General features: G+C 55.1%; 1 protein-coding gene across 26 annotated transcripts in view; it reads right to left on the reverse strand.

Moving 5' to 3' along the window:
* The window catches only part of MACF1 (microtubule actin crosslinking factor 1), a 189,311-nt gene that overhangs the window by 19,284 nt on the left and 142,063 nt on the right, over positions 1-27,964 (reverse strand). For 13 of the 26 annotated variants that reach the window (XM_064172697.1, XM_064172703.1, XM_064172707.1 and 10 more), the window contains 26 exons: positions 22,723-22,884; positions 22,408-22,578; positions 20,948-21,114; positions 19,977-20,136; positions 18,954-19,280; positions 17,895-17,979; positions 15,930-16,171; positions 15,593-15,799; positions 14,468-14,587; positions 12,703-12,810; positions 11,942-12,160; positions 10,876-11,079; positions 10,071-10,079; positions 8,535-8,766; positions 7,399-7,625; positions 6,393-6,515; positions 6,192-6,293; positions 5,594-5,695; positions 5,314-5,487; positions 5,049-5,204; positions 4,694-4,891; positions 3,936-4,064; positions 3,442-3,615; positions 1,906-2,061; positions 904-1,110; positions 16-135 (listed from right to left, as the gene is read on the reverse strand). In XM_064172697.1, coding sequence (XP_064028767.1) covers positions 16-135; positions 904-1,110; positions 1,906-2,061; positions 3,442-3,615; positions 3,936-4,064; positions 4,694-4,891; positions 5,049-5,204; positions 5,314-5,487; positions 5,594-5,695; positions 6,192-6,293; positions 6,393-6,515; positions 7,399-7,625; positions 8,535-8,766; positions 10,071-10,079; positions 10,876-11,079; positions 11,942-12,160; positions 12,703-12,810; positions 14,468-14,587; positions 15,593-15,799; positions 15,930-16,171; positions 17,895-17,979; positions 18,954-19,280; positions 19,977-20,136; positions 20,948-21,114; positions 22,408-22,578; positions 22,723-22,884 — 4,281 coding nt within the window. The remainder of the gene's footprint in view (positions 1-15; positions 136-903; positions 1,111-1,905; positions 2,062-3,441; positions 3,616-3,935; positions 4,065-4,693; positions 4,892-5,048; positions 5,205-5,313; positions 5,488-5,593; positions 5,696-6,191; positions 6,294-6,392; positions 6,516-7,398; positions 7,626-8,534; positions 8,767-10,070; positions 10,080-10,875; positions 11,080-11,941; positions 12,161-12,702; positions 12,811-14,467; positions 14,588-15,592; positions 15,800-15,929; positions 16,172-17,894; positions 17,980-18,953; positions 19,281-19,976; positions 20,137-20,947; positions 21,115-22,407; positions 22,579-22,722; positions 22,885-27,964) is intronic. The other 13 variants (XM_064172711.1, XM_064172705.1, XM_064172690.1 and 10 more) reach the window with 3 other exon arrangements.

Below are 27,964 nucleotides of genomic sequence, written 5' to 3' on the forward strand. Positions count from 1 at the left end.
TTGGCAAAGCTCTACCTTGTGTTTGGAGAGCTGGAGCTTGATTTTGTCAGGATCATTGGAAATCTCCAGCTCTGAGTCCAGGTGATTCTCTGCATCCTCCAACCAATCAATCAGCTTCTTCCAAGCTTCATGGAACTGGAAGGGAACAAGAGCAAGTCAGAGGCTCACAGAATGCCAGGGGTTGGAAGGGACCCAAAGAGATCATCCAGTCCAACCCCCCTGCCAGAGCAGGACAATCCCATACAGAGGAACACATCCACACAGGCCTGGAAAGGCTCCACAGAAGGAGACTCCACAACCTCTCAGGGCAGCCTGTGCCAGGGCTCTGGGACCCTTCCAGGAAAGAAGTTCCCCCTTGTGCTGAGCTGCAACCTGCTGTGCTGCAGCTTCCATCCATGGCTCCTGGTCCTGTCCCAGGGAGCAGTGAGCAAAGCCTGTCCCTCTCTCCTGACCTTCAGCCCTCAGATAGTAATGGACATTGATTAGGTCCCCTCTCAGTCTTCTCTTCTCCAGACTCAAAGCCCCATTACCTCCCAGACCTCCTTCTCCACTTTTCCCCAGCAGATCCAGTCCCTATGGCACATTGCAGTCCCCCTCCTCCTGACCCCCAGCCCTCTAATAAACATTGATTCAATCCCCTCTCAGTCTTCTCTTCTCCAGACTAAGCAGCCCCAGGGCCCTCAGCCTCCCCTCATCAGGCAGAGCTCCACTCCCCTCATCATCCTCTTAGCCCTCTGCTGGACCCTCTCCAGCAGATCCCTGTCCCTCTGCATCCGGGGAGCCCCAAACTGAAGGCAGTTAAGGTCTGAATCTTAACACTGGTGGTGTCCACAGTTCCCTTCTGGTCTCAGGATCTCCAAAGGAGGCCACAGCTCAGGCTCTGCTGCACGCTCCCTTTCTCACCTGCTTGGCTCGCTTCCTGGCGTCATCCAGAGCCCTGCCCCGCTCCACCGAGCGCTGGACAACCTTCTCCCAGCGGGACTGGACGCTGACCAGCAGGTTCTTGATCAGCACCACGTCCTGCTTCTGACTGAGGAACTTCAGCTGGTTGCCACTTTGGTCCAGCTCGATGATGCGGTCCCGGTGAGCGTTCACCTCGTTGGCAAACACCTGCCGACGGCAAAGATGTGAGGAGAGCTGCAGGAGCCTGCGAGCGCTCCACGGGCACAGGACAGGTCACAGAGTGGTGCAGGGACCTTAGAGGTCATCCTCTTCAACCTCTCTGCAGCCAGCAGGGACACCTGCAACTACAGCAGGTTGCTCAGACCCCCTGACAACCTGACCTGGAATGGTTCCAGGGATGGGCATCTCCCGGGCCAGGGCCTCTCTGCCCTCAGTGTCAAACATTTCTCCCTCCTCTCCAGTCTGATCCTCCCTCTTTGAGTTCAAACCAACCCCTCCTTGTCCTGTCCCAACAGGCCCTACTGAAAAGTCTGACAGCTTTCTGACAGGTGACTTTAAGCATGGAAAAGCCACCAGAAGGTGTCCCTGGAGCCTTCTCTTCTCCAGGCTGAACAACCCCAACTCTCTCAGCCTGGCCTCAGGCCCTGTCAGCATTGCTGTGGCCTCCTCTGGCTTCACTCCAACAGCTCTATATCCTGCTTCTGTTGGGCACTCCAGCTGCAGGTGAGGTCTCAGCAGAGCAGAGAGGCAGAATCTCCTCCCCCACCTGCTGCCCTCAGCCCTGAAGGTGTTTAGAAGACGTTTGGGTGAGGAGCTTACAGCCACGATCTAACAGAGATGTTAGGTTATGGCTGGACTCAAAGCTCTTGAGGTCTTTCCCAACCAGGTGATTTTATGACTCTGTGACTGGCCAAGCCATGTGCAGGACCCTGCCCTTGGCCTTGCTGAACCCCACTAAGTGTCAGCCTTGCTCCCTCAGCCCGGGGGCCCTTGGGTGCTCACCTTGTGCTCATCGATCTGGGCCAGCACAGCGCTGAGGATGAGGCTGGCTGGGGGGGCGATGTTCAGGCTCTGCTCAGCCAGGGTCAGCCAATTGATGAAGTCCTGCAGGGAATTCTGGAAGTCTGTGGCCAGGGCCAGGGCTTCCTCCAGCTTTGCCTGTCACGGTGAGGAGGGAAGGAGAAAAGCCACAAGGAGGAGGGTGAGAGCTGGCCTCAGACAGAGGCAGCCTTTGTGCCCCTGCCCAAACGTCCCTCTGAGAGGAACCTCAGCGCCCAGGCCTGCCAAGGCCACTTGTTTACCAAGGGCAGGGGGTCCTGCTGAAGGCCACCCCCCTGCTTTCCACACTGCCCCTTCAGCAGCTCACCAGCAGCTGCCTCACCCTCGGCTTCCTGAGCGAGGGCTCCCCACAGGCAGAGCAGCTCCGCAGCTGAGGGGGAGGACGTTTTGATGGCAACAGCTGCAGCACCACCAATTTATTCTGGGCTGAGGCCACCCTGTCCCTTCTTTTATCTCATCACCAGCCAAAAGCCTCGGCTGCAGTCAGCTCGGAGGAGGACTTGGCTTGCTGGCTCCCAGAGCCCCAACAAAGCCTGTCTTTGAGAGCTGCAGGAGGCTTCTTCCCACCTCTCCTCTAAATTAACCCACAAGGCAATTTCACTCTCACTTTCGGGGTGATTTAACCAACTCTGACGTCTGCCTGCACAGAACAATCCCAGCCTGATGGCTGCACCACCTGACAGACCAACTCAACCTGTAGGACCAAGGGGGAGGTTGTCTGATGTAATCGTCCCACCCCTCCTCCTCTCCAGCCCTCACCTCCTCCACCCTCCCCAGGAAAGCAAACCACAGAATGGTGAGGGTTGGAAGGGACCTCTGGAGATCATCCAGTCCAACCCCCCTGCTAAAAGCAGGATCACCCAGGGCAGGTCACACAGGAACACATCCAGGGGAGTTTGGAATGACTCCAGAGCAGGAGACTCCACAACCTCCCTGGGCAGCCTGCTCCAGGTCTCTGGCACCCTCACACCAAAGAAGTTTCTCCTCATGTTGAGGCAGAACTTCCTGGGTTCCAGCTTGTGTGCACTGCCCCTCAGCCTGTCACTGAGCACCAGCTGAGCCTGGCCCCTTCTTCTTGCCCTCCACCCTTAGGTATTAGTAAACACTGATCAGATCCTCTCTGGGGCTGCTCTTCTCCAGGCTCAACAGCCCCAGGGCTCTCAGCCTCTCCTCACCAGACAGAGGTTCCAGACCCTTCATCATCCTCAAGGCCCTTCACTGGACTCTCTCCAGTAGTTCCCTGTCTCTCCTGAAGCAGGCAGCCCAGAACTGGACACAACACTCCAGGTGTGGCCTCAGCAATGCAGAGAAGAGGGTCAGGAGAACCTTCCTCACCCTTCTGGCCACACTCTTCCTAATGCACCTCAGGAGACCACTGACCCTCTGGGCCACAAGGGCACAGCAAAGCAGCACAGCAGGGAGCAGGCACTGCCAGAGCAGCTCATGGGGCAGGAGTGAAAAACTCTCCACCAACACTACCTTTCTCTCCTCCATCTTGGTGCTGACCAGGCACCACTTCTGCTCCAGCAGGGCCACGCTCTGCTCCGTCTTGGAGCCGGAGCCGGAGTCGTCCCGGTTCAGCAGCATCAGTCGCCCCTTGGCCAGCAGCTGGCTGTAGGTGTCCTCCTTGGCTTTGAACTGGCCATACAGCTCCTGCAAAGGAGGCATCGCCCAAGGGTTAGACAAGGGAAGAGCTGGAAGCAGGACTGTGGCTTGCTGCAGCTGGAGGTGATAAGAAAGTTGGGTTCAGGGCAGGCAGCAAAGGGAGAGGGGAGCACTGCTCTGAGCAGAGGAAGGTGCTCAAAGCATCCTGATGCTTGCTGCAGGCAGCAAGTGCAAAACTGATCAGTAAGAAGAGACCAGAGAAGCTGCTTCTTCACACCAGACAGAGAAGGGAGAAGTCTGGAGACTGAGACTTGCCAAGCAGGTGCCTGCTGAATTAAAAAGCTTTAGAAGCTCTCCTAAGAAATTACCATGTGGGCATTGAGTTGTTCCCGGGCAGTCTCTGGCAGGCCTCCTGTGGGTTTTGATGCTGACAATTGGCTCTCCATCCTCGTTAGCCACAGGAGGAAGTCTTCAATCTCCCCATGGAAACCTTGGGCCTGTTGAGGAACATCTCATTAGCCTCAGAGCAGACGACACCAGGCACCACTGACCCTGTGCCAGAGGGAATGTTGTGTCTGCTTCCAAACCAGTTCAGAGGCAGAGCTGCATGCACCAGGGCTGCAGAAACACAGAACTGACAAGGCTGGAAGGGACCTCAAGGAGCATCCAGCTCCAACCCCCCTGCCACGGGCAGGGACACCTCACACTAGAGCAGGTTGCTCAGAGCCTGGCCTTAAACACCTCCAGGGATGAGGCTTCCACCACCTCCTTGGACAACCTGTTCCACCGTCTTGACACCCTCATGGTGAAGAACTTCCCAGCATCCAGTCTGAATCTACCCACTTCCTGGTCCTATCACTATCTGACACCCTAGAAAGTCCCTCCCCAGCTTCCTTGTAGCCCCCTCAGATCCTGGAAGGCCACAATAAGGTGTCCTTGGAGCCTTCTCTTACGCTATGCACTTCCTCAACCTGGTCCTTGCTGAGCTTCTGGGCATCACCAACCACTCCAGTACTAAGAGCTACATGAAAAACCTTCACACCAAACCTTTCCCTTTCTTTATCCCCTAAAGCAAAAGGCAGAGGACCCTCAGCAGAGGCCCATAGCACAGTGCTGCCTCCCTGACCTGCTGGAGCGTGGACTGGAGCTGCTGCTCCCTCTCCTCCGTCTTCTGCAGCACTGATTCCCAGCAGGAGTTGAGGTTCTCCAGGCGGTTCCTGAGGCTGCTGGCATCATCCCCTGCACTGGACTCCAGCAGCTCGTTGCCTGCTTTGTTCACTGTCTCCACAGTGGCTTGGTGGGCCAGGACATCGTTCTTCAGCACCTGCAGCAGACGTGGCGGGCAAAGGTTGGCACACCTCCTTAAAACCTCCCCTGGTACTTTCTCCTGGACCCAAACCAACTCAGAGCCTTCATCAGGCAGAACTGAAATCCTGCCCTGGGAAGAGGCTGGAAGTGGAGCTGGAGTTGGGAGTACTCACATGGTGCTTTGCAAGCTCCACCTCGATGACTTTCGGGTCTCCATTGATGGGTTTCTGCGCGTCCAGCAGCTCCTCGGTGTGGGTCAGCCAAGCCATCAGCTCTGCCAGGGCATGCTGGAACTGGCCCAGTGCCAGGAGAGCAGCTTCCAACTTATGCTGGGCAAGGAGAGAGATGGAAAAGGAGAGTTGAAGTCGGGCAGGAAGGCAGAGAGCACCCCAGTGAGTTTCAACCCCACGCCAGGCAGAGCCCAGGTCTGATCTCTACCTGTCTGTGAGCGATTTTCTCGCCCAGGTTCTCCCAGAGATGCTTCAGCTCTGTCAGTGGCTCCTTTATGATGTCTCTGTCTGTCTCATCTGTAGCTTTTTTTAGCATCAGTTCACCTTGGTGATTAAGCTTTTCCATCTCAATCTGCTGCTGGTAAACCTCCATTTTAAACTCCTGCCAAAACAAACAGGACGAAAACCAGGAGGAAAATGAATCACAGCGAGGGCACAAGACCCACACAGCTAAACCCCAGAGCACTGCTCCAGCTCTGCCCAGCTACCTTCATCTCATTCATCTGCTCCTTAACCGTGTTGAGGTCTGTGCCAACAGGGGACATGTTGCAGAGCTTGATCACGGCGTTGTCCAGCCAGTCAAACATGGCCTGGGGGCAGCAGGGACACGGTCACAATAGGATCACGGAAGCACAGAATGGGTTAGGTTGGAAGGGACCTCAAAGCTCAGCCAGTTCCAACCCTCCTGTCATAGGCAGGGACACCTCCCACTAGAACAGGTTGCTCAAGGCCTCATCTGACCTGGTCCTGAACACCTCCAGGGAGGATGTGGAGCACAGAAGCACTGAATGTGATCCAGGTTCAGGCTGGATGTTAGGAGGAAGTTGTTGGCAGAGAGAATGATTGGCATTGGAATGGGCTGCCCAGGGAGGTGGTGGAGTCACCATCCCTGGAGGTGTTCAAAACAAGCCTGGCTGGGGCACTTAGTGCCATGGTCTGGTTGACTGGCCAGGGCTGGGTGCTAGGTTGGACTGGATGAGCTTGGAGACCTCTTCCAACCTGCTTGATTCTATGAACTGCAGGGAGAAGCTTCACAGTGGTGCTCCCAAGGTCCAGCCAGCCCACCCCAACAGCCCTCCCTCTTACTTGGAGAGTGTCTTGGTACTGCACAGCTGACTGCATGGCTTCCTCCAGCTTTTCCAGCCTCTCCTTCCACGTTTTGTTTAGGTTTTCCCAGGCGTTGTTCATCTGCAGGACACAAAAGTTGCCCACAGAACTCATCAGGTTGCTCTGCTCCAGCTCCTACCTGCTTCTATCTGGGTGGGGGAGGGCTGCTGCCTCTCCTACCTCATCGATGCTCTTCTTCACTTCTGGTTTCTCAGTTTCACCACAGGCAAAAATCAAATCAGTTCCAAGGAGCCTGATGAACTCCAGCTCCTCGTGCAGTCCATCTGTCTCCTCCTTGATGGTCTGCACAGAACACAGTGACCCAAAGTGTGGATTATTAAATCTTGCTCCAGAAGTGCCCCATGAAGGCATGGCAGAGTCCCTCCTGCTCTGCTGTCCTGCCCCCTGGCCAACACCACTCAGTGCCATGGTGAGCAAGTGGTCAGCCTGATCACCACCAGCAGCCTGGTCTGCTCCCACATCTGGCCACAGCTGCTGTGTGCAAGGGGGCTGGGGGAGAGCTAAGGAGAGAACATCTGCAGCCAGCCTGGCTGAAGAGGCTGCTTACAAGAGCCGAGCTGTTTGCAGGAGCGATTTGTCAATACAGGAATGTGCTGCTGAGACTCAAAAGCCACAAACCAGAGGCAGGGTGCTTAGAAAAGGGAAACATCAAGGACAAACCATAAACATCTCAGCTCCCCACGGGGCAAGGCGACTGGAATCCACTTGAAGTGGATTTCACCACTTGCTTTACACAACCAACAACGCCCAGATCCAAGCCCATTCCAGCTTCACACTTCTCTCTGGTCTCACTTCTGGCCCTCCCACAGCTGACTGCACTCAGATGCCTTCAGCTCAGGCTGGGAGCAGAACCATGCAAACCTCCACACTGCTCAAAACAAGTGGGCACACAGCTCTGACCACACACTTGAGGAGCTTCCCAAAACAGCACTAGATAAAGTTAAGCCTCACTTCCACGTCTGGACCAAGGGGGTGGTGGTGACGAAAGAGCTGTGAAAGGCTCTTCTGGATTTTCATTTTGCAGTTGCAAACTGAATGGAAAAGAACATTTCTGCCCACAAGACTCTTCCACAGCCTCTTCTGTCCACGCTCCTGGCTCAAATCCATCCCAACATAGCTGGGTGTAGACAAGCTCCTGACAGATGTGCAGCCCCAAGGTGCTCACCTCTGCTGCTTCCACCTGCTGCTTGATGATGGAGGGGTCAATGCCTGGGCTCTCCAGGTCGTGGACAATGTCCTGTGTGTCTTTGATGGTTGTCAGGAGGGCTGCCATGTCATACCAGAACTTCTCTGCAAGCTCCAGGACATCGAGGAACTTCATCTCACGTTCTTCTGCCCGAGCTTTGATGTCTTCCCAGAAGAAAACCATCTGATCCAACTTATCCTGGATTACTGGGGAAGGGAATGAAAGCATTCAGGGGAGAAGGAGAAGGAGGAGGAGGAGGAGAAGGAGGAGGAGGAGGAGGAGGAGGAGGAGGAGGAGATGGACCTGTCTTTGTTTTTACAACTCAAAAGCATTCTGCAGACACTTTCCACTTTGAAACAGCCCTGAGAATGTTCACAAGGGCATGAAAGATGCCCAAGACCATCAGAGCATGGACTCAAGAGCTTCTGAGGGCCATGAGAAACTGCAGCTTGCAGAAATGAAGCCTTTATTCCTGCGCAGGCAAGCTCAGGGCAAATTTGCCCACATGCTCTCCTCCAACAAACCTCTGTTCTGGCCACCTCTAGCGTGAAGTCTACACTCACTCAGTCCATGAGCTGCCTATTGAGCTGCCAAGAAAGGTGCCAATTAGTGCCAATTGTGTTGACAGGTCGTTTTTGTGCTGGGGATGTTCCTTCCCCCCATTAGATGCTGAATGGACACCAACAAATCATTTCACTGGGGCCACCAACAGTTGCTCCAGTTACCTGTGAGCAGAGCCCAGCAGCAGCCTCTCCATGATGTCCCTTCAGGTAGCTGCAGGCAGCAACGAGGTCTGCCCTCAGCCTCCTCTTCCTCACACTACCCATCCCCAGCTCCCACAGCTGCTCCTCATCAGACTTATTCTCCAGGCCCACCCCCAGCTTCCTTGCCCTCCTCTGGACCCCCTCCAGCACTTCCACATTTCTCCTGTGCTGCAGTGCCCAAAACTGAACACAACACTGGAGGGCTAAAGCACATCCCCAAGCACCACATCCCAACCACCCTTAAACACTCCCAGGCTGGGTGACTCCACCGCCTCCCTGGGCAGCTCATCCCAGTCCCTGACCACTCCTCTCCACGAAAAAAACATTTCCCTCGTGTCCAAGGGGAGATACCTTTGGCTGCCAGGTCCTTGTCTGCCCCCTGGGAGCGGCCGATCAGCTCCTCCCCGCGGCGCTTCAGAGCCTCGAAGGAGGGCTGCAGCTTCTCCAGCTCCACGCCGGCGTTCTTGTTCTCGCTGATGCACTCCCGGATCTTGTCCACCTCGGCGGGGATGAGGGGGGGCATGCGCAGGCGGGAGGAGAGGCTCTCCAGGGTCTCCAGCATGGGCTCGATCTTGTCGTGGAACTGGAGAAGAGCAAAGCCATCAGGGCAGGCCGGCAGGGGTTAAGCGGAGCCGCAGCTCTGCAGCCCTCTTAGTGTTGCACCTAGAGGAGCCTCCGGGAGAGGACAAATGGTGCCTGCCACAGCAGCTAAACCCACAGCCTCCTGGTCACACATTGCCCCTGCTCTCCTCTCTGATGCCAACCAGCCCCAGGCTGCAGCAGCTCAAAGCAGAAAGACTCCCAGAGCTGGCACCGGGGAAGCGAAGAGGGCAGCGATTTGGCACAGGATTTGTCCCGACAACATTAGAATCAGAGAATGATAGAACATGCCTGGGTTTCAGAGTTCTTCTGCTTCTTGAGGATGAGCAGCACGGTGAGAAAAGCCAACCAAAGACCCAATGAGGTTGGAAAAACCCAATCATAGAATCATTAAGGTTGGAAAAGACTTCTAAGGTCATTGAACCCAACCCATCGACCCAACGCCACTGTGCCAGGAGGGAGAGGAGCAAAGTTTGCAGGGTCCCACATCAGAAGATCATTTAAGGTTGGAAAAGACCTCTAAGATCATCAAGTCCAACCACCAAACCAAACACCACCACGCCAGGAGTGCCAGGTCTGCGTGGTTGGTTGAGCACAGAAGTGCAGCTGGAGGAGTGCCCACGTTTGGTGCTGCTGCTGCTGGAAATCTCCACCTGGTGCAGTGCCAGCGAGAACAACCACCCCGGCAGGGTCAGCAGGAGATGGTGGCAGGCTGCATGCACATGGGGAGCTGCCATGGAGCTGGGGCTTCAAAAGCAGAACCAGAAAGCCAAGTGTGAGAGAGGAAAGGAGACTAGCAGGGTTTTTTATTATTACTATTATTTTAAGGACAAGTCAACTTTAGCCTTAAAGATCCCAAAGCATCTCTGCTGGTGAGGAAGGAGCTCTGCCAGCTCTGGTCCCACTCTCTCTGTAGGACACCAGCGTTGGCACCCACCACGTCCCAGGCTGTGCCAGCAGAGAGGAGATTGGGCTCTTGGTGCAAAGTTGAGCAGGGACAGGCTGGCTCAGCCAACAAGCAGGAGCAACCCAGCAAGTCCAGCAAGCTCTGAGCATCAGGAGATGCTTTGCAGGAAGCATTCCCAGCGGAAGCTGGCACGGCCGAGCCCAGGCGACAGCGCATGGAAAGCCATCTCCAAACGACAACAACAGAAGGTGGTTTCAGGCCCCCAGTGTTAATTCTGAAGCATGTTTTGCTGAGCTGTGCATGGAGCAGAACCCCCAGAATCTGGGTGTAAAACTGACTCGGCCCAAAGGAAGGAGTTTGGGGGCAGGGGTGGGGCTTACCTCCGTAATCTGCAATGGTGGGGCGCAGTCAACACAAGAATGAAATGGGACCATGTGGGGAGGACGGGCACAGGCAGCAACAACAACACACAGACAAACACATTCCACGATGGGAGTGAGAGATGAGAGGGGAAGGGAGGGTGTGGGGGGGGAAAAACTCGGAGTTAATACAAGTGCAAACCACGAGAAGTGACTACACAATACAGGAGTAAAAACCCAGACGTGACGAGAAACCGACTGCGCTATGGTTAACAGGGGGCTGAGATGCAACCTAACTGGGGCTCAGAAGCCCTCAGCAGTAGCAATCCTTCACCCTCTTTGTGGCCCTTAGCACCTCAAGTCTCTGCCCTTCCCTTCCTATCTCTGCTCCTGCAGTCATTGACCTTCTCCGGAGGTGCCCAGACCCTGGAGATGATCATTAACTCTCCCATACAAAGGATCCCGTGGCCGTGCCCTGCACACTCAGCTTATCAGGAATGGAACTTATCTCTCCAAGCTCTTTAGAAAGGCTCTCTGGGCCCTTCCAACCTTGGGTGGATGCCAAACCAGCCCCTTTGAATGAGCATCATTACCGAGGCTGTAAAAATTTATGACCCTCTTTACTATGTCAAGACTCTGACACCTTCCCTCCCGCTTCCGCAGCCAGCGGCCGAGCGGCAGGAAACTCCCCTGGAGGTGCCTGACCACCCTGTGGCCTTAGAAAGGGTTTTACAATCGTAAGACTCAGAAATAAAAGCTCCTTTCAAAGCTCCAGGCTTCCCCAGGGGACTGTGAGCAGATTTGTTTCCTTCCTGCCCCAGTGTACCTGAGTGGACTGCGAGACAGCTTCGTCGAGCGCCAGCGCCCGCTGGCAAACCTCCTCCTTGATCCTGGCATACATGGCCTCGGCTGTTGAGTATTTATCCTGCACCATCTCCCCTTCCTCAGGGTTGAGGTCCTTCAGCTGTGGGCCAATCTTCAGCAGCTTGTCAATATGAGGCTTATGTTCAGCAATGGACTCCCTCAGTTGCTAGGGAATGGAAGAGGAGAACAAAAAAACAACCCTGAGACGTTTGTTTAGCAACCTCCTGAAGCTGCTGCTGCCTCTCTGCTTCATCCAGCACTCCAAGAGCAGTGATGCTATCTGCTGGTGAGCTCACACCCTGGATCTCTCCACTCAGCATCTGCCAAGCACATGGTACTTGGCACTTCCTAACATGGCCATGGCTCTGCAGGAACCAGCATGCTGCCCAGCATGGATCCTTCCCTGGAACTGGTCATTCCCTAGCGTGGGTCTTTCCCTGGCATATCACCCAGCACAGGTCCTTCCTCATCACATCACCCAGCACAGGCCCTTCCCCAGCACAGCTGCCCCTGACCCTCCCCACAGCCCCATGGTAGACCCCACTGAGAAAAGTCCTTCTGCAGCTCTCTACTCTAGCAGCACAAAGTGGTTTTCCCTGCCACAACCAGGCAGCAGATCCAAGGGCATCCAGGCTGCCTTGGGTGCAGGCTGGCTTTTACTACAAAGTGCTCTGGCCCAGGCTGCCCAGAGAGGCTGTGGAGTCTCCTTCTCTGGAGAGCTTCCAACCCCACCTGGCCACTGTGATCCTGGGCAAGCTGCTGTGCGTGCCCCTACTTTAGCAGGAGAGTTGGACTGGATGATCTCCAGAGGTTACTTTCAAGCTCCACCATGCTGGGATTCTGGGGTTCCCAGACAGTATGCTCAGGGTACATTTGCACCATGTTAGGTAGGATCCCCAAAAAGATGAGAATGGGGGAAAAAAAGCCCAGAAACATGCAGCAAAGAGGTGGCCTTGCCCCAGGAACACTGCACCTCTGCTTAGGGTAGAACTGATGGCACAGGAGCTGCAAACACTGCATCCTCTTACCCTCATGTCCTCCTGCTGCTGCTTGAGCTGCTCATGGTCAATGGCTGGAGGGGGGAGCTGGGAGATGAGGGCCTGAGTCTCCTCAATCCATGGGTTCAGCTCTTCATAGGTCTCCCAGAACTGGTTGACCAGGACCTGGGCACGCTCCAGGCGAGCATAGCGCTCCGAGTTGAGCTGGCTCACAGCCTCGTACTGCTGCACCAGGGACTCGGTTTTCTCCTACAGGAAACAAAAAGAGGGAAGAGAATTACAGTGAGGGATGCAAAAAGAAAAGAGGCAGCAGCAGGCTGTGAGCTGGAAAAGCTTTTCCAGTGAGGGTGGTGAGACACTGGCACAGGGTGCCCAGGGAGGCTGTGGATGCCCTCTCCCTGAAGGTGTTTCAAGGCCAGGTTGGATGAGACCTTGAACAACCTGGGCTGGTGGGAGGTGTCCCTGCTGATGACCCTGAAGGTCCCCTCCAACCCAAACCACTCCACGAATCTGTGAGCTGCCTGTGCTGGCCCTTCCACGTGTGGAAGATGTAATTGCAGCTAAAGCAGCCCCAGAAATCCCTCTCATGTCCCTCGCCCCCATACACCGCAACAAGAAGAGGCAGTAAGAGGAAGCAATAAATGCAGAGAGACTCCTGCTAATGCTGCTAGGAACTCCTAAAGAGGGAATGGTCTGAAACTCCTTCAGCCCACTGAAGAGCTGAGCAGCTTCCTCTCTCTCTCCCCATCTTGGTCTCCCTTCGTGGTAGTGCAGAGCAGAGGGAGGTCCACCTGGAGCAGAGCTTTCTGCTCCTCCCCGCAGGTGCCGAAGATCTCATTGCGCTGGCTGAAGAGTTCATCCATGGAGTCTTTGTGCCGAATGATGTCGATGGAAAAAGCCTGCAGGACGAAAACGTTCCAAGAAAGGGAAAGAAATCAGAGCTGAACCCAACCTTGCCCTGCCCAGCCCATTCACAGGACCCTTCTTGCTCACCCAACCCACCTGCCCGCCTGCCCCAGCCAAGCTCCACGCCGCAGAGGCCAGGCAGAACTCAGCGCAGGCAGGCTGCAGCAGCCTGAGAAGCTGGCTGAAAATGCAGAGTGCTGCATGTTTTTCTCATGACTCATCTACATCAACCTCTCTCTCTTTCAGGGGCCTGAAAAGCAGCTCCTAAAATGAAGGTACCAAGTCCACTTCCACAGCCAGGGTCCCTCGCTGGTGGAACAGTTCCACATCCACTCCTCAACAGACCACATCAACCCCTCCAAAGGATGCTTTCCAGAGCTGCATCTACCAAGAACTTTGCTATCCCCAAGGTCCTCATGATTAGCAGCAGGGAGCCAAGCTCAGCTCAGATTCTCTTAATGCTGGTGGGTTCAGCTCCCCCCACCCCTTACAACATCTTATTTCTGATCTTTCTTCCTGTAAAATCCAACCTGAGCCTGGTGGCAGCTCTGATGGCTCAGGCTGGGGAGGGAAGAAAGGGGATGTTGATTTCAAGTGCCCCTTCTTCCAGCCATAAGCTCATCTCACAATGACACACACACACACACAAAAGAAAACCGAGCCCCAGTGTCTCTTTGTTCCATGTCTGGCTGCCAGGAGGGAAATGTGGAGTCCCCCCACTGCAAGGAACAATGACTAAAAAAGCCACTGGAAAAGCACCCTCATTAATCAATATCTGCAGTTCTCTAAACCCTTCCTGCTGCCAGAGCCTGCAAGGCCTCCTGTGGCAGAGCTTGCACTAGGGAAAGGCTCTGGAGAAGCAGCTTGCTCAGGAAGAGTCCAGGCAAGAGCATCCAAGTAGCCCTGAAGAGCCAAGCAAAGGTTTCAGCTCCTCCAAATGGACAGTTGGGCAGTAGGGATGGGGAACATGGAAAATCAGGAGGCTTCTTCCTTCAGAACTTCACCACTTCAGTTCTCTGAATCTTCTTCCTTTCTTGTTTTTTTCTTCATTTACAGAATCACAGAAGGGGTTGGGTTGGAAAGGACCTTTCAAGGCCATCCAGTCCAACCTCCCTGCACTCAGCAGGGGCATCTGCAACTAGGGCAGGTTGCTCAGAGCCCCAAAAAACCTGACCTGGAATGGTTCCAGGGATGGGCATCTCCCACCTCTCTGAGAAACTTGAACTGGCATCTCATCAGCCTCACCAGGAAATAAAAGCTCCTTCTCTCCAGCCCAAATCTCCCTCTTTTAGCTCAAACCATCCTCCCCTTCCCTTTTCCTGTCACAACAGGCTCTGAAAAAAAGTCTGCCCCCAGCTTTCTGCTAAGTCTCTTTAAGCACTCAAAGGCCACCAGAAGGTGTCCCTGGAGCCTTCTCTTCCCCAGGCTGAACAATCCCAACTCTCTCAGCCTGACCTCACAGCAGAGCTTCCCCCCCATCAGATCACTTTCAATGGTCCTCCCAAGTGCTGCTGCTTCTCTGCTGCTCTGCACTCAGCTCTGCAAACCCCACAGGTCTCTCCAAGGTAGTGTCAACATCCCCCAACCCCCAGCTCATCACCCAAACCTCCTCCCTCCTCACTGCCCACCCTGCAGCCAGCCCACACCTACCTTCTGCACCTGCAGCTGGGCAGTTGTCTGGTCCTGCTCCAGGCGGATGGGACCCAGAGCCAACAGCTTCCGCTTGGTCTCAGCCACCCAGGCCAGCTCGGCGTCGGCTGCCTGCTCGTACTGCACATGGGAGAGGACAGGAGCCACAGGTGAGAGCTGGCCAGCAAGGATGGGGAACATGGATAACCAGGAGAAAGATACTGGGGAGGACACAGCAGGCTGAGTGGGATGAACACCTCAGAATCACAGAATTAACCAGGTTGGAAAAGACCTCTAAGATCATCAAGTCCAAACCTAACCCTGCTAATTAACTAACCCATAGCACTAAGTGCCTCATGCAGCCTCCTCTTAAACACCTCCAGGGATGCAGACCCCACCACCTCCCCAGGTAGCCCATCTCTATGCCAAAGAACTTCTCCTAACATCCAGCTTGAACCTGCTCTGGCACAGCTTGAGGCTGTGTCTCCTTCTTCTGGCCCTGGCTGCCTGGCAGCAGAGCCCAACCCCACCTGGCTACAGCCTCCCTGCAGGCAGCTGCAGACAGCAATGAGCTCTGCCCTGAGCCTCCTCTGCCGCAGGCTGCACACCCCCAGCTCCCTCAGCCTCTCCTCACAGGGCTGTGCTCCAGGACCCTCCCCAGCCTTGCTGCCCTTCTCCAAACACCTTCCAGCACCTCAACATCTCTCTGCAATGGAGGAGCCCAGAACTGGACACAGCACTGCAGGGGTGGCCTGAGCAGTGCTGAGCACAGGGGCACAAGAACCTCCCTTGTGCTGCTGCCCACACTGCTCCTGAGCCAGCCCAGGATGCCACTGGCTCTGCTGGCCACTTGGGCACTGCTGCCTCATCTGCAGCTAGAATCTACCAGCACTCCTAAGATTCTATGACCTTTGGAAGTCCCTTCCACCCCAAACCATGCTACAGGGCCAGCAACCCAAAGCCATGTGCTGCTGCTAGAGCCTGTTCATCCCTTGGCATTCCCAGTAGGATTTGCCCCTCCTGTCAGGATGCATTTGCCACCCTGCCTGCTGCAGTGCTGCTGCGGGGGCTGGAGCTGTGCTGAGCTACTCACTCCCACTCTCCCCTGAGAAAACCCAGCAGCCCCTAGCAGGGTGACCAAGTTACCTGCTGAGACCTCTGAATGGCAGCATCGATCTCCTCCACCCTCTGCTTGATGGTGTCACTGACCAGCTTGTAGCGCTCGTTGGTGTCTGTCACCAGCTTGTCCAGCCCCTCGCGGGCTCGCCAGGGAACCAGCTCCAGGAGAGCTCTGCTCACCTCGTTCACCGTGTCCAGGACGAGCCTGTGCTCCATCACCTCCTTCTTCAGCTCCTGTGGAAGGCACCCCAGGACACATCTGACAGCTGCCAGCCCCCTCCAGCTCCTCCAGCCAGCAGGCAAACCCGCATTGGCTCCCACCCTCGCGTCCCAGTCGCAGCAGTGCTGCTCTGCCAGCCCCTACCTTTTGTCTCTGCTGGAACTGAGGTATCTGCTCACCAGCTGGGGACTGGCCCCCGCTGGAAGCCAGCTCGTCCTCCACTGTGCCCATCCAGCTGGTGAGCTCCTCGTGTGTGGACTGGAACTTGGTGGCCAACTGGCGAGCCTGCTCCAGCGTGCGCAGCGCCTTGGAGCTGGCGGCGGTGATGTCCGAGTAGCGAGTCTTGATCCCATCCAGCTTCTCCTGGATCAGCAGCACCTCCTCCCCTGTGAGACAGCAGCAAGGGCCAAGGGATGCTGGGCTGGCAGGGGGCTGCAGGAAGGTCCAGGCAGCTGCATGCCCCCCACCCCCAGCTGATTTTAGTCTCACTTTTACAATCACAGGATTGTTTCAGTTGGAAGAGACCTCTAAGACCATTGAGTCCAAGCACTGACCCAGCACCACTGTGGCCATTAAAACATGGCCCCAGGTGCCATGGCCACACAGTTTTTTAACACCTCCAGGGATGGTGACTCCACTACCTCCCTGGGCAGCCTCTTCCAGTGCCTGACCACTCTTGCAGGGAAGAAATTGTTCCTCGTGTCCAACCTAAACCTCCCCTGATGCAACTTGAGGCCATTTCCTCTTGTCCGATCACATCTTCCTTGGGAGAAAAGCCCAACCCCCACCTGGCTCCAATCTCCTTTCAGGGAGTTGCACAGAGTCAGAAGGTGTCCCCTCAGCCTCTTCTTCTCCAGGCTGAACACCCCCAGCTCCCTCAGCTGCTCCTCCCCAGCCCTCTTCTCCAGACCCTTCTCCACCCCTGTTGCCCTTCTCTGGACCCACTCCAGCCTCTCAATGCCCTTTTTGGGGTGAGAGGTCCAAAACTAAACCCAGTACCCAAGTGGTGACCTCAGCAGTGCTGAGCAGAGGGACATGATCCCTGCCCTGGTCCCGCTGGCCACACTGCTATCAATCCAGGCCAGGATGCTGGTGGCCTTCTTGGCCACCTGAGTACATTGCTGTGTGCAACCTCACAGCCAGGAAGCAACTCCTGGAGCTGACATTTTCTACCAACATCCAACTCTTCCCTGGAAGAGGAATGACACTGTGAAGCCTGACTCTGCCACCAGCCCCAAAGCCACCACACCTCAGTTCTCCAAGAGAAAAAAAAAGGCTCCAGTCCCTTCTTTTGTTTTTTTTTTTTCTCTCACAGAATGTCAGAGGCTGGAAGAGACATCCAAAACTCATCCAGTCCACCCACCCTGCAGAGCAGATCACACAGGAACACATCCAGGCAGGGTTTGAGTATCTCCAGAGAGGGAGACTCCACAACCCGCCCCGGGCAGCCTGTACTTTCTTTTTCTTCTCTCCAAGAGAACAAGAAACTTCAAGCCAAACTCTTTGTAATGACTCTTCCTGCTCCACAAGCTCCCACAAGGACAGAGGTCTGCACATCTGCTCTGAGCAGACCACATCTGAAGGAAATGCATCGCCCCGACCCTTCTTCCCACTCACAAACAAGAACTCACGCCCACGTGGCAACGGCAACAACTGCTCCCTGTGGGAAAGTGAGAGCAGGAAAGGGCTGGGGGTATTTTTAACCTCTGCCCATCGGATTCAGCAGCTGGAGGCAATGAGAAAACCCTCCCCTGGTGTTGTGGGGCTGCTCAGAGCTGAGCACCGGCCCTGTGGCGTGTGGCAGTCACCCACTCGGCAAGCAGGGAGGTTGGCACTTGGCACCAGCTGACTCCATCACCAAGCCCTGAGCTGGAGTGCCTGTGGCTCAGCAGCCAGGTCTGGATGCCAAACAGCTATTTTGGGAGTATCCAAAAGGGAATTAGACCTGAGAGAGAACAGCCTCCCCCCAAGCAACATTATCTCTGCAGAGCATGGACTTCCCAAGGAAGACTGTGCAGAGGATGAGAAGATTCCCATGCCTCCCACGCTGGCCAGGGGCTGGCCAGATCTTCATCTCTTCCAGCCCAAATGAGTCTGACTCTCTGTTACCTGTGGTCTGCTTCAGAAGGGCTTGCCCATTCCTGATGGCTTGGTCCACGTTCTTCTTCCTGTTCACAATTTCCTCGTTCAGAGCCTGGTGAGGAAGGCAAACTGAGGTCACCCTTCTGCAGGCAGATCCACACCTCCTGCCAACCACAGCCTCTAAGGAGAGCCTGAACTGCTCCTGCTGAGAAGAGGAGGGGGGGACAACACATCCAATACTTGTCCACTCATCCTCCTCCTGCTGTGGGATTTAATGGGACCAAAAGCCACCTCCTACCAGCCAGGGATGGTAAAGAGACCCTGGACTGCTCCTGCTAAGAGAGGTGGACAACACATCTGATATTTATCCACTCATCCTCCTCCTGCTGTGGGACTTACTGGGACCAAAAGCCACCTTCTGGCAGCCAGAGATGCTGAGGAGAGCTTGGACTGCTCCTGCTGAGAAGAGGAGGGGCGGACAACACATCCAATACTTGTCCACTCATCTCCTCCTGCTGTGGGATTTACTGGCACTTCTGGGACCCCAAAGCATAGAGCAAAGCCACCCCAAGCCCCTCCACACACACTGCCAAAGACCTTGCCCTTGTGTCAAGCACCACCTCACTCTTGGAAAGAGCCTGGACAGCCCCCAGGCAGCGGAAGCAGACGACTGCCTCGGTGGCCAGCCTGGCTCAGAGAGCCCAGCAGGCTTTTCAAGCTCCCGTTCTTGGAAACAGCATCCAGGCCTCGCCAGGCACGGGGTGGCCAAGCTTGCTCAGACATTGTTCACAGAGCAAATAAATCAGCTGAAGTTTCCCTTCCCTGGGTAGCCCATTTTTGGGGGAGGGACTGGGGTGGGACACACACACACACTCAGAGCGATTGTTTCCAACAGATGAAACCTCTTTACACTCGAGAGAGAAGAGACCCAGGAGTGGAACCAGCTTTGCCAAAACCAAAAACCAACCCCCACAAAGACAACGAAACAAAACTGTGGAGCAGGACCCCAAAACCAAAAGAGAAACAAAAACCAGATGGATGCAAGCAGAAGAGAAGCAGATAAAGGGGGAAGGAAAGGGCAAATACCAGCTGGTCGGCATGCTGCTTCTGCAGGACGTCCCGTTTGTAATCCTTTACGGATACCGAGCCCAGCTTGTCCTCAACCTCAGCCAGCCAGTTGAGCACTTCCACCTCCTCCTCCCCAAAGAGCCTGGCGTTGGAGAGTGCCTGATCCAGCAGCGCTGCCTTCCGGCAGCACCGCTCCTGCACCTCGCCGTAGCGGCTCTGCAGAGTCTCTAATCTCTCTGCCAGCAGCCTCTGCTCGGCGGCACAGCTCAGGGAGGAGAGGGACTGCCCGACACCGACCGCCCGCGACACCTCGGCAGCGTGGCTTGCTATCTCTTCCTCTAGAGCCTGGAGGGCAGGAGGAGAAAACAAAACAAAACAAAACAAAACAAAACAAAACAAAACAAAACAAAACGAACAAAACCAAAACCAAAAACAAACGAAAGAAAACAAAAAGAGACATGGACAACGGAAAAGGAGTGAATGGAAATGGAGGGAAGAAAAATAACAACGTAAAAACAAAAAGGAAAACTATGAACGCAACTGAAGGGATGGAAGGGGGAGGTGGAACCCAAACGGCAGCGAAATAATGATGTAAAAGAAACACAACGAGAGAGGGGGGGAGGGGGGTTGGTAGCTAGGGGCAGAGAGGTTTGCTGTGAGGTGCATCAGAATCCATGGTTGGGGTTGGAAGGGATCTCCAGAGATCATCCAGTCCAAGCCTGCCTGACAAAGCAGGATCACTTAGGGCAGGCTGCACAGGAATGCATCCAGGTGGGTTTGGAAGCTCTCCAGAAAAGGAGATTCCACAACCTCTCTGGGCAGCCTACTCCAGGCCTCCAGCACCTTCACAGCAAAGATTCTCCTCACGTTTAACATTCCCTCATCAGCTTAACGTTTGGCTTCGCCTGCAGCCTCCTCCACACGCCAAGCAGCCTGAAGAGCTTCTCCAACAACCCCCTCGCCGTGGCAGAAACAACCACCTGAGTGGGACCTGAGAGCAACCAGCTCCAGCAGCAGCTCCTGTGGGTGCCCAGGTCCTACCTTGTGCCGACTGATCTGCTGCTGGATTTTGGCAGTCTGGGTACCGATGGGCTCCGAGTTGGCCAACTTCTTCTCAGTCACCGACAGCCAGTCCGACACTGGCTCCGTGGTTTCATGGAACTGCTTTGCCAGGACCAAGATGTCCTCCAGCTGCTTCTGCCTGTAGGAAGGAATAAACCACTGAGGAACACCTCCCTGCTGGGAGCCAGGCATGGGAAGCAGCTGGAAAGTAAGAGGGAAGCAAAGCAGCCCCATTCCAGAGCAAGGTGAGACATTGTCAGGCAAGATGCAAAGGCAAACCCAAAAATTCAGTGTGGAGAAACATCAAAACAAGCTTTTTCCTGCTGCTGTGCCTTTAAGATCCAGTTTACCCCTCCAGGAAGGTGACAGAGAGGCTGCCCTATGGTGCTGCTCTTCTTCCATTCCCATCACTACCTCAGAGATCCCCCAGAGTGCTCAGCTTGTGGCTGAGCTTTGGTGTTTCACAGCCTGGCAAAGACAGCCTGGCACTGCTACAAACCCTAGATGGAGAGCCCATCCAGTTGGCAGCGATTTAAAGCACTGAGAGGTCAAATCTGGACCTCAGATGTGACTTCACAACCTCAGATGTTAGCTTCCGTAGCAACAAGCAACTCAGAAAGGAGATCCAGGAGCAGAAAGGTGTCAACAGGATGCTGTTGGCGCAGCTAAATGTTAACACTTAAAGGAACAAAAATAACATCCGTCCCCTGCAGGGAATTTATTTCATCTGAGCCCTTCCCTGCCATTGTAAACCACTGCTATCAGCTCCAGCTCCCAGACAGCCTTTGGAGGTCTCCTGTTTTCCAGCTGTTTCCATGTTTCCAGGATGTATCTGCACAGAGCACTCTGCCAGCTCCCTGTGTTGTTGTCACCCCAAGCTCCAGGATGGAGCAGCTGCCTCCCGTGGCTGGTTTGGGTGTTTTTGTGGCTGGTGGGGGGGACTCCCTCACCTGCTGGCTGCACTGCCCAGCAGCCCTGCCCAGCGACGTTCCAGGCTCTCCAGTTGGCCAACGATCTTCTCCCGGTCCCCGGGCTCGGCCGACTGCGCGATCCTGCCGCCCTCCGCCTGGATCATCTCCACCGTGGCTTTGCGATCGTCCAGCAGGCGTTGGAGCAGCTGCAGCAGCAGCAGCAAGCAAGGCAAAGAAGGACAAAAGTTACCAGAACTTCTTCTGGCCCTCAGGAGACAGCAAATCTCTAATTGTGGCAGGAAAACCGCCCTGGGTGAAGGGGCTGAGACCAAAGGCAGCCCAGTGGGGGATAGCTTCTGCCATGTGAAGCGGTCAAGAAAAGGAATCCAGCAACACAATAATGGGCTTCAACTTCTGGGCAGCCCTGAAGTGGTCAGGAAGTTGGACTGGATGATCACTGCAGGTCCCTTCCAACTGCAGTATTCTCTTCCAAAAGAGATTTGAAGCCCTTCTATGATCCAGAAGTCTTCACAGCTCACCAGCTTGGAAAGGGACCTCAAGGATCATCTAAGCCCAACCTTTTTTAACGCAGAGGCTTCCTCATCACCACCTCCCCAACCCCCAAACTTAATCAAGTTTCTGGCTTTGAAGCCATTTCTGACTACAAAGCCTCAATCCACCTCCCCGAGCCTCGATAAGAATTCACTTCTAAAAGGTTTGCCCAGCAGCAGAGCTGAGCTTGGAGGCGCCGAGCAGGGCTCTTATCTGGGCAAACAGCGGCACGCCTCGGCGCGCGGCACCCAGCCCGGCATCCCAGCCACAGCTCTGGGCTAGGAGAAGGTGGCTCAGCAGCAAAAACAGCAGCCAGCTTCAAGAGGCAGTGAGACAACAAAGTGATTGAGATGATGGAGACTGTGGGCAAAGGAGCTGCCTGCTTATGTTGTTGGAATGGGGAGAAGCAGGAAAGCCGCCGGGAAAGCAGATGGCTTAAGGATATCCTGCTTAGGGTCCAGAGAACAGGGCTGAGGAGAAGCAGCTGAGGGAGCTGGGGGTGTTCAGCCTGGAGATGAGGAGGCTGAGGGGAGACCTTCTGGCTCTCTGCAACTCCCTGAAAGGAGGCTGGAGTGAGGTGGGGGTTGGGCTCTTCTCCCAAGAAAGATGTAATAGGATAAAAGGAAATGGCCTCAAGCTGCACCAGGGGAGGTTTAGGTTGGGCATTAGAGGAAACCTCTTCACTGGAAGGGTTCTCAAACAGGGAGGGAGTCAAATCCCCATTCCTGGAGGTGTTTCAAAGAGGCAGAGCTGTGGTGCTGGGGGCCATGGCTTAGCACCAGGCTTGGCAGAGTTAGAGAAGGGTTGGCCTGGATGATCCTAAAGGTCTTTGCCAACCAAAGTGATTCTTTCCCAGCCCTGTTGCAGTTGGACCACCAATATACTGTCCTGCTGGTCAGAGCTCCCCTTCCCACTGACCCAGCTGTTGTTACCCTGTGCTTGCTCACCTTCTGCTCCTGGATCTGGGCTTTCACCACCTTGTACTCTGCAGAGGGAGGTTTCTGGTTGGAGATGAGCTCCTCGGTGTCTGCCAGCCAGCTCAGCAACGGCTCCAGGGCGTCCTGGAACTTCCCGCAGTGCAAGAGGGCCTCCTGCAGCTGGGCAACTCTTTGGGCCACCTGCACCCCAAACACAACCCCACTGCACGGTCAGGCTGGTGACACCGTGATGCCAGAGCCTCAGCTCCCCATCCATGACCTCATTCACCTCTCAGAGCCCAACAGGACTGTGAGCAACCATCTGCAGCCCTTTCCCACACTCACCTTCTTGTTGAGGGTGTTCCAGCGGGTGTTGATCTCTTCCATGTCATGCTCCAGCCCTTGCACATCACAGTTTTTCCCGGCACTTTGGATGAGTCCTTGACCAACTCCATTGACTTGCTGTAGTTTTAGCTGGAGAGGATCCACTTGCTCCTTCTGGAACAGCTGGGGATAGGAAGGGTGGGAGAGAAAAGGATATTTAGAAGCCCCTGAGCTGCTCTCACAGCCCCTCCACCACTCACTAGAGACAAGAGGTTTCCTCCTCTGGAGACGACGCAGCAGCTACTTGTGGTTGTATCAGAGCTGTGCGAGTTGGTCTAAACTCCTCCCTTGCCTTGACCCACTAACACAGATGTCTCACAGCTCAGCATCTACACCCATCCACCTCTCCTTTTCAACAGCTAAATCCCACCCTCCCCCCACCCCCACCCCCTTTTTTTTCCCCCTCCAAGCACTGGAACGAGAGAGCAAATCAGGAGAGAAATGAGAAGCATCAGCTCTGGTCAGCCACTGGATTGGGAAATAATGCTCCTCGGGGGGAAAAAGCTGAAGCAATTCTCACAGTCGATGCTATTGAGAAGGGAGATCTGACATCAGATGGAGTTTTGTTAACCACCAAATTACAAGGCAGTGAGAAGCTCACTGCCTTTCGAAAGACAAAGGCAAGAGGCAATTAATGTGCTGGTCGTTAACCACGCCGCCTACTTGGCACGGTCCTGCCTGGGAATCCTGCGGGGAAAAGCTTTGCAAACCCCCCCCAAGAAAAAGCAAAAAGAAAAAGAGTTGATAGGGAAGGGGGAGGAGAGGGAATGAAGCTCCTCATTGTAACGACAGGCAGCAGGGAAAATCCTGTTTCCGCGCCGCAGATAAGAGCTCTTTATGGGAGCTGTGGAGCTGCTGCAGCCACCCGCTGGTGCCTGTGCCAGGGCCCTCTCCAGCACTGCCTGCATCACAGAATGGTTTGGCTTGGAAGGGACCTTAACGATCATCCAGTTCCAACCCCTTTGCCACAGGCAGGGACACCTCCCAGCAGCCCGGGTTGCTCAAGGTCTCATCCAGCCTGGGCTTGAACACCTCCAGGGAAGGGACATCCACAACCTCCCAGAGCAACCTGAGCCAGTGTCTCACCATCAGACTTCTAAGATCATCAAATCCAACCTTGTCCCCAGCACCTCCATGACCACTAAACCATGTCCCAAAGTGCCACATCTACTCGTCCCAGTGCCTCTCCACCCTCACTGTAAAGAATTTCCTTCCCATCTCCGGTCTCAATCTGCCCTGCTTCCAGCTCAAAGCCATCATCCCTCGTCCTGTCGCTGCAAAAAACTCCTTCCCCAGCCTTCCTGGAGCCTCCTTTAGGTACTGGAAGGCCCAATCCCGAGGGATGACCCTGCAATGGATGAGCACAAGCATCCAAAGCAAGGAGTGGCTCACTCCAGAGCAGGAGCCCATGGAGAGCACAGGTCACGCCGCAGCCAGCGCAGGGCAGGGCTGGAGCCCTCGGTGGTTCCTGTCGCAACGTTGCCTCTTTGGGAAGCAGAGGGGACTGCTGCCAGCCGGCTGCTTTCCCAGCCCTGCCTCCTCCTCCCGTGCCCAACAACACAGGGACACTGATGGCACTGAAAATTCCCACTTGGATGCATGGCTTCTCTGGGCAGAGCAGCAGCTCGTGGCTGGCAAAGCGATCATAGAACGAGCTGGGCTGGAAGGGACCTTAAAGGTCATCCAGCTCCAACCCCCCTGCCGTGGGCAGGGACAGCTTCACTAGCTCAGGATGCTCAAGGCCACATCCAACCTGGCCTTGAACACCTCCAGGGAGAGGGCATCCACAGCTTCCCTGGGCAACCTGTTCCAGTGTCTCCCCACTCTCTAATCGAAGAACATCAGGGGCTGGAAGGGATGTCAAAAGCTCATCCAGTCCAACGCCCCTGCCAGAGCAGGATACCCTGGAGCAGATCACACAGGCAAATCTCCAGTCTCAACCTCCCCTCTTCCAGCTCACAACCATTGCCTCTCACCCTATTGCCCCAAGCCCCTGTCGTGACCCAGCAATCATTTCTGCAGGAACACAAAGCAAGCCAAAACCCCCAGACACAAACCTCCTCCAGCCCTAAACACAACCAAACCCCTCAAATACACCAAAAAATCCCCACCCCAATCCCACACCAGGAAGTTTTCAGAGGGGCTGCCTTAATTTTCCTTGCCCCATTTTTCAGCCCCCAAAAAACTCTTCTATTTCATCTGGATGGAGCTTAGCAACTGGAGGGCAGGGAGGCATCTCTGCAGACCAGGGAGCAAAGGGGGTGCTGGCAGACACTGTCCAGAGCTGTTTGCTCAGGGACAATTATGCCACGGTTACAACAAATAAATGGTGACACCAAACCCCTGATTCCCCAACTGCTTCTCCTGTTACTGTTTATAGATGGAGCTGGCAGTTAGAGCAGCCAAACCCACAAAAAGCCCAGGCTGATAAGTTTGGCATGTGGGGCTGGGGCTGAGCCCTCTGCACGCTGCAAAAACAACCTCCAGGGGTTTGAAAGAGCTGAGCAGGGAGGGAAGCCTCATGCAAAGCTCAGCCACCAGACCACAAACGTGGGCACCAGACCACAAGCCTGGGCACCAGACTGCAAGCTTGGACACCAGACTGCAAGCCTGGGCACCAGACCATGGGTACCTGCAACCTATGAATCACTTCAGCCCAAGAATTGCTAAGCCTGGCATGTGAGGCTGGGGCTGAGCCCTCTGCATGCAGCAAAAACCAGCTCCAGGGGTTTGAAGGAGCTGGGCAGGGAGAATGCCTCGTGGAAAGATCAGTCACCAGACTGTAAACCTGGGCACCAGACTGCAAATCTGATCACCAAGCCACAGGTACCTGCAACTTATGAATCACTCCAGCCCAAGAGCTAAGCCTGGCACGTAAGGCTGGGTCTGAGCCCTCTGCATGCTGCAAAAACCAACTCCAGGGGTTTGAAGGAGCTGGGCAGGAAGGAAGTCTCACACAAAGCTCAGCCAGCACATAACAAACTTGGTCACCAGCACACCACAAACCTGGGCACCAGACCATGGGTGCAAATCTGATCACCAAGCCACAGGTACCTGCAACCTATGAATCATTCCAGCCCAAGAGCTAAGCCTGGCATGTAAGGCTGGGTCTGAGCCCTCTGCATGCAGCAAAAACCAACTCCAGGGGTTTGAAGGAAGAGGACAGTAAGGAAGCCTCATGGAAAGCTCAGCCAGCACAACACAAACTTGATCACCAGACTACAGACTTGTCCATCAGACCCCGGACGGTTCTAGCCTAAGAACTGCTAAGCCTGGCATGTAAGGCTGGGTCTGCATCTTCTGCATGCAGCAAAAAACAGCTCCAGGGCTTTGAAGGAGCTGGGGCAGGGAGGATGCCTTGTTGAAAGACCAATCACCAGACTGCAAACCTGGGCACCAGACCACGGGTACCTGCAACCCATGAATCATTCCAGCCCAAGAGCTAAGCCTGGCATGTGAGGCTGGGTCTGAACACTCTGCATGCTGCAAAAACCAACTCCAGGGGTTGGAAGGAGCTGGGCAGGGAGGAAGCCTCCTGAAAAGATCAGTCACCAGACTGCAAACCTGGGCACCAGACCACAAGCCTGGTGGCCAGAGCACGGGCACCTGCAGCCCCACGCACGGCTGCAGCCTGGGAGCGCGCCGCCGCTGCGCCAGGACGGTTAATCAGAGCAATGGCCTGAGGAATGGGCACGTCCAGGGTGCTTGTTTTCCTCTGCTCATAAAAGATTCCAGAGATTTAATTCGTTAAAGTGTGACTCAGCTTTGAAACAAATATTTGAAGGTACACCCTTGAAGGTGCAGTGCAAGGTGTGCTGCCTGGGCGAAGCGGTTGGACAGACATCTTAGTGAGCAGAAGGACATCTGCTCCACCACCCCTCCTCCCCCTCCTCCTCCTCCTCGATCCCAGAAATGCTTCCCAAAGCACCTCCTCGCTTTCTGCTTCCCTCATCTTCTGGGTGGCTGTGGTCCTTAACCCCAGCGCTCCCGAACGCAGAGCTCGGCGTCGCCCTGCTGCAGACCTGCAGCTGCCAAGGGCTTGAGCAAGGGCATTTATAGGGTTGACAGGCAGAGATGCTGCAGGTGAAAGAATGGCTCCAGCAGCAAGGACAGCTGGAGAGCAGGAGACTGAATTCCACAGCACCACAGAATGACAGGGGTTGGAAGGGACCCCTGGAGGTCATCGAATCCAACCCCCCTGCCAAGGCAGGTTCACCTAGAGAAGGTCACACAGAATATGCCCAAGGAAGGGGGGGTTGAATGTCTCCAAAGATGGAGGCTCCACCACCTCCCTGGGCAGCCTGTTCCAGAGTTCAGTCACCCTTACATTAAAGAAGTTCCTCCTCATGGTTAGAAGGAACTTGGGATGTCCAAGCTTGTGCCTGTTAACCTCTTGTCCTGTCGCTGGGCACCACTGCAAAAGTGACTGATGCCATGCCCCTGCCACCTGCCCTTCGAGTGGGAGCACTGAGGAGATCCTCCCCCAGTCCTCTCCTTTCCAGACTACCAAGCCCAAATTCTCTCAGTCCTTCCCCACCAGAGAGCAGGTCCAAGCCCCTCAGCATCTTTGCAGCCCTTTGCTGGACTCTCTCCAGCGAGCCCCAGGGGCAAGAACCCCACAGCTCTTTTCCCCCACTGAGGAGCACCCCAGGAGCCCCATCCCATGCTCACATGGACCCCCCACACGTGCGAGCAGCATTCCAAGCCCCTCCACGTGTGTCTCTCGAAGGGGTGGCACGGCCCACAGGATGAGTAATTGCTGCTGAAGGGGGATTTGGGGCTCTGACTAACTTCTGATGTCTCCTTAGTGATATTTCTCCATCCAGATGGCAGGAAATCAGCGCTGGGCTGTGGGAACTCCACCACCCGAGGTCTCTCCAGGCGAAAGCCACGAGCACAGCATGGAGGAAAAAGCAACTCCCCAAACACCAGGGAGAATCCAAGCCCCTTCCCACACGAGTTTACAGCCTTCAACACCTTCTTCCTCACTTAAAAAGCTCCCCAAAGCTCTGACTGCACAAGGCAGGAATTATCTGCACTCGATTTATTTCACAGGATTCTCTTTTCCAAACTCTTTCTGGCTTCAGAGCTGGGAACCACCCTGCCAGGATCAGGTTTTTCTGAAGCCTGTGATTTATGCCTGAGCGACCAATAAGGCAAAAAAATTGAAGACAATAGCTGAGGTCATCAAGCAGTGATAGTC

This window comes from Pogoniulus pusillus, chromosome 37, assembly GCF_015220805.1.
Source record: "Pogoniulus pusillus isolate bPogPus1 chromosome 37, bPogPus1.pri, whole genome shotgun sequence".
NCBI classification, from domain to species: domain Eukaryota; kingdom Metazoa; phylum Chordata; class Aves; order Piciformes; family Lybiidae; genus Pogoniulus; species Pogoniulus pusillus.